This window comes from Helianthus annuus, chromosome 11 (genome assembly GCF_002127325.2).
Source record: "Helianthus annuus cultivar XRQ/B chromosome 11, HanXRQr2.0-SUNRISE, whole genome shotgun sequence".
Taxonomy (NCBI): Eukaryota; Viridiplantae; Streptophyta; class Magnoliopsida; order Asterales; family Asteraceae; genus Helianthus; species Helianthus annuus.
This window is the reverse complement of record NC_035443.2, coordinates 36859908-36864981: the sequence shown is the minus strand read 5'-3', so window position 1 is coordinate 36864981 and position 5074 is coordinate 36859908. Positions and strand designations below refer to the sequence as shown.

Sequence of the window (5074 nt, the reverse complement as noted above, 5' to 3'; positions counted from 1 at the left end):
TGATGGTGGAATCAAGTAGAGAGTACTCTCTATTTAGTTATTAAACATATGGGTCTTCAATTCTTCCCCACTTCTTCAAGAATTATTAATGTATATCCCTATGTATTTTTTAGTGTTTCAAACAAGACACAAAGCCTACCATTTTTACAAGAGTCATGGGTGGTAAAGATTTTCACTTAATTGATGACTTAATTAGAGACACAAAAGTTTCACTAATTAATGATTTAATTAGACACATAAAATTCTAATAAAAGTTAATCAAGTGACATAAAAACTTTATTCCAAATTTTGTCACCTTAAAGAGTCCTATAAATTATTTTACTATATTTTTTTCCATTCACATTCTATTAATTTTCTAGAGTTAAATGTCATTTTAGTTTCTGTGGTTTGAGTCATTTTGTCAGTTTAGTCTAAATGTTTCATTTTTCACATGTGGGTGTAAAAAAGTTTCACCGTTGTCATTTTAGTCCACTGGGTTAACTTCATCTGTTATTTATGTTAACGAGAGGGCAATTCTGTTATTTTATATGTAATTCTGTTAACTAAAAGGGCAATTCGATCATATAAAATGATCGAATCGCCCTTCTCGTTAACAAAAATAATGGATGAAGTTAACGCAACGGACTAAAATGGCAACAGTGAAACCGTTTTGAACCCACAGACGAAAATTGAAACCTTTGAACTAAACTGATAAAATAACCCAAACCACATACATTTAACTCAATTTTCTAATAAAACAGTCATATTAGGTAAGACTAATAATATTAAATTAAAATAACCGTAACATAACAAAAAGACATGTAATTATGCTATGTTCATCGTATTATAATTTTAAAGGCATTTATGACTCGTAAATAATAGTATAATAACTCTGCTAGTGATCTCTAAATCAAGTGGTGGAAGACTTGTATTTCTCTTGAGAGTTGCAAGTTTAACTCTCACTTGGTGCAGAGTGGGGCATTGGAGGGTAATGATAAGAGACCCATGAAAGCCTGAGTTCGATCCTTGAGTCAAACGGGTTTTACTGGTAATTTCACCGTCGTGCCTAAGGGCGGATGGGTTATCGGGTTTTCCTCATAATTGGTGGTGGACTAGGGTTACTCTAAGAGTACTCCGTTTGATTCACTAGGTGCTCAAGAGTGCTCGAAATTAATTTTGTTAAATAGTATAATAATTCTGATTGGAGAATTGTGAAGGTAAAACGTACGATGATATACATCAAACAATTGACAAAGATGGATGGTATGGGGTTGGCCGTTAGTGGTAATAATGCACATGATCCTTGGTCCACAAACACGTGTTGTCTATATAAATATATTTATTTAACATACATGAATTTAATATTTTAACTTTGAAATTTATTAATCTTTTCAAATCATATAAAAATAAAGTATTTTGACATTAATATATCTTTGCTTGAGTCAAGGTTAAATATAATGGAGAATTTCATATATCTTCCTTTAAACTTTTAAAATTACATATTTTTCTAGAAAAATATTTTTTTAACGTATAATGGTATTTAAGCAAGATCTTAGAAAGTATTTAATTTTGTAAGTGTAGAACGGGATATAAAAAATTCCTGATTTTAAGTGCTAGCATCATGGATAATGTTTATACTGTCGGAATTTCTGCGGTAAGAAAACAATCACATAAATTTATACTATATCAATAAGCATATCCACCGTTCAAAAAAAAAAAATAAGTATATCCAAAAAGCAATTTTCATAATTTACCACTTTACTTAAAATTCATTTAATGCATTGTATAAGTCTTTAAAGCAAATGAAAATGAAAGCACATTGGGCGGGATTTCAAATTTCAAAACACTGTATTTTACAGCCGCTAATTTTTTAATTCACATTACACAACCCAATAACCCATCCTTTTCTCTCTCCAGGTGATTTTGTATATCTAGGGTTTCTAGCATCTTAAATCCCACTTGTATTTCTACAAAGGTGAAGATGGAGTCGCAGGGCACCGGAGAGGACGGTGAACATGATGGCGGTATGGCGGTCGTGGGTGGATTCGATGAAGCGGTGTTCTTTATCGGGAATAAGTATTCCGAAAGAGGATTTGAAGATGAGAATAACTATGCCGGAGTATTTGAGAGTAGTTCAAAGGATATTGTTGCCTGTGATGGTGAGAAGTCGTCGGTCGGAGAGGTTGAGTGTTCGGTGGTGGTGTTTATAAACTCTAAAAGTGGTGGGAGGCATGACCCGGACCTAGGGCTGGCAATTTTACACGAATACACGACACGAACCTACACGAAGTTAACAGGTATCGTGTATGGCCTTAACAGGTATCGTGTACCAAACAGGTAGACACGAGATTACCTGTTAATTTTCGTGTATTAACATGTTAAATACCTGTTTACCTGTTAATACCCGTTAGTACACGATAAGAAATTAAATTACATAAAACTCATCAGCCATGTGCGTGTGGGTTCCTTAATTCCTTTCTATTTTCATTCCTCATTCAATTAAAAAAAACTAAAACCCTAAACTCCCTCTGTAACTCTTAGATAGCATGTCGTGTTTGTGTTTTTGTTTGTGTTAACAGGTAATTTTCGTGTATAACAATCGAACAGTCGTGTTAACAGGTATTAACAGGTAATTTTCGTGTATATCGTGTCGTGTTCGTGTTTGAAAAAAAAGACACGATAAGTTATCGTGTCGTGTATGGGATTTCGTGTATCGTGTCTTATCGTGTACGGTATACACGATATACCAGCCCTACCCGGACCAGACCTTATGGCTAGGTTGCAGGACTTGATGGGTCAAGAACATGTTTTTTTTTTCATTTATTGTTTAAAAAAACATTTATGCTTAATTTGCTCTATGAGTGAGTAGTTACAGAAGATTTATGATGAAACTAGAAACCATGGTTTGTGTGTGTGTGTGTTTTTTTTTTTAATGATGATAGTTTGTTATTGCTTAATTTCTCAGCATTTGTGTTTGATTTTGGCTATTAATAGTTGCTGAGATTGTTTGATTCCTTGTTTTGTGTTGAAAAATGAAACACTTATTTCATGAAGGGTTTTTGTTATGATAAATGTTCAGTTATTGCATCATTTATGCTTGAGTTGTGGTTGCAAAAAAATGCTTAATCTCTTGACTTTTGATGAAATTATAAACACAAAATTCATGACTGTTATTTTTTATTTTGTTTTTAGATGATGTTCAATTGTTGCTTCATTTTCACCATTTATGCTTGATTTTCTCTATATATAGTTGCAGAAAACAATCTCTTGATTTTCGATGAAATTAAAAACCCATAAGTCATAAGGTGTTTTTTTTGCTCTGATGAATGTTCAATTTTAGTTTTCTTCTGCTTATCTGCTCGATTGAAGCCCTAATTTGCAGCCGATGTCTCCTACGTATGTTATTTATTTTAGTTAGGTTTTTTATTTATGTATGGACCTGTAAAATATTGGATTATATGTTATTACTCTTTGATCTGTGTTTGTTAGTGTTGGGAACTTGACTTGTGTCTGATATTGTGGCAACCAGCTATTGTGGCCCGGAAATCTGAACTTGGTCCAGATGCCTTATTGGAGCCAATGACTAAAAGGACTCACGGTTTGTTTTCTTAAAAACCTTCGTGTGAACTTAGTCTTGTTGTTTGAGGTGTAATAAAGAAGAATGAGACTGGATGATGATGGTTATTATTTTTTTTTAAAGCTTGCCGAAGCTGCACACGAGTATGGGAGAGGTAATTTCACTCGACCATTAGAGTTGCTTGGTCTGGATTGTGATGCTAAAAGCTGTAAGGTGATAAGCAAAATAATAAAATTCTTTGGACTTATTGTAATGATGTAGGTAATATGGTTCTATCGAAATGTTCATAGACGACGACTTGAGTCTCTGAACTGGTAGCAGTAAGTGTAATTAAATTCTTTGGACTTATTGTAATGATGTAGGTAATATGGAATGATGTTTATGATTTCTGTTTACTGTTAAGTGACACGTCAATTTTTGCCGGTTATGGTGTTACAACTGTTCGGTTTGTTATGATACAGGTACGGTATTGATACAAATGTAAAGTAAATCAAAGTCAATGATAAATGAAGTTATCGAAACTGGAAACCATAAAGATAAATATCGGAACCGTAGGTACCAATGTTGCTTGGTTGGTGTCGGTTACGTTCGGTACAATATTTATTTATTGAAACCAAAAACCATAGAAATGAATGTTGTTACTGATACCGATGTTTAGACAATATTAATTTGGTTCATTATACCGTTAAATTTTCAATAAGAATATATAATACAAAATTTCCCAAACAAGCTTAAACAACTTTTAGAAAAATGTTATTTAAGAAAAAAAAAAGGATTAGTTAAAAACAAAACTAAAAAATAAGTTTTATAGAATGTTGAAGAAAAAACATTTAGAAAAAAAAACTAATAAAAAAAGATTTTAAAAATGACAAAGTAAAACAAAAGAAAATAAAACATAAAAGGCTTAATTTGTATTAATTTGAAACTTAAGGGAAAGAATACGTTTACTGAAAATTAAGGAAAATAGAGGTACATTTAACAATCCCTTTCTTAAATTCTACTCAATTCTCTTGAAACAATGGATGATGATATCCGTTTTTGATCTTATGGTTTTTTAATGTTTAATTTAACATTTGTTTAATGTATTACAACATTAATTTAATTATATTCTATTATTTTATACTTTACAAACGAACAAATAAATTTAAATTACGTGTATATATAATTAATTATAGAAGTAAATGATGATGTTGAGGGTGATGTGGAGTTTGTAGAGGTATATTCAAGATCTTTATCTCTACTTTAATTATGTGTTTTTTTATTGTTATGGAGTAGTTTGTTTATGCATGGAAATGATCATATGAACCCATACAAGAATGACAATTGTTTGATTAAGTTATGATTTTTACATAGTTGTTTTAAGTGTGGTTTGAATCTTTGGGTTTTAGTTATGGTTCTTTGATTGATGATACTTATGTACTTGATTAACTCGACTTATTAGTTGGGAATGTACGTCAAATCTAGCTAACTTGGATAGTTTCAAATAGTTTATTATATAACAAGAATAATAATAATAAT

The 5074-nt window shown here is 31.5% G+C and overlaps 1 protein-coding gene across 1 annotated transcript; it reads left to right on the top strand.

The window, feature by feature from the left end:
• Positions 1-1873: 1873 nt before the first annotated feature.
• LOC110923566 lies at positions 1874-3989 on the top strand. The gene is made up of 3 exons (XM_035979715.1): positions 1874-2138; positions 3509-3577; positions 3680-3989. Exons 1-3 carry the CDS (start codon positions 1961-1963, stop codon positions 3712-3714), a joined length of 282 nt encoding a protein of 93 aa, XP_035835608.1. The 5' UTR covers positions 1874-1960; the 3' UTR covers positions 3715-3989.
• Positions 3990-5074: the final 1085 nt, after the last annotated feature.

Coding starts and splice junctions, on each gene's coding strand:
- LOC110923566 (XM_035979715.1), top strand. CDS start 1,961: ATGGAGTCGCAGGGCACCGGAGAGGACGGTGAACATGATGGCGGTATG. Junction 2,139..3,508: donor GGATATTGTTGCCTGTGATG/GTGAGAAGTCGT, acceptor TGTGGCAACCAG/CTATTGTGGCCCGGAAATCT. Junction 3,578..3,679: donor AATGACTAAAAGGACTCACG/GTTTGTTTTCTT, acceptor TTTTTTTTAAAG/CTTGCCGAAGCTGCACACGA.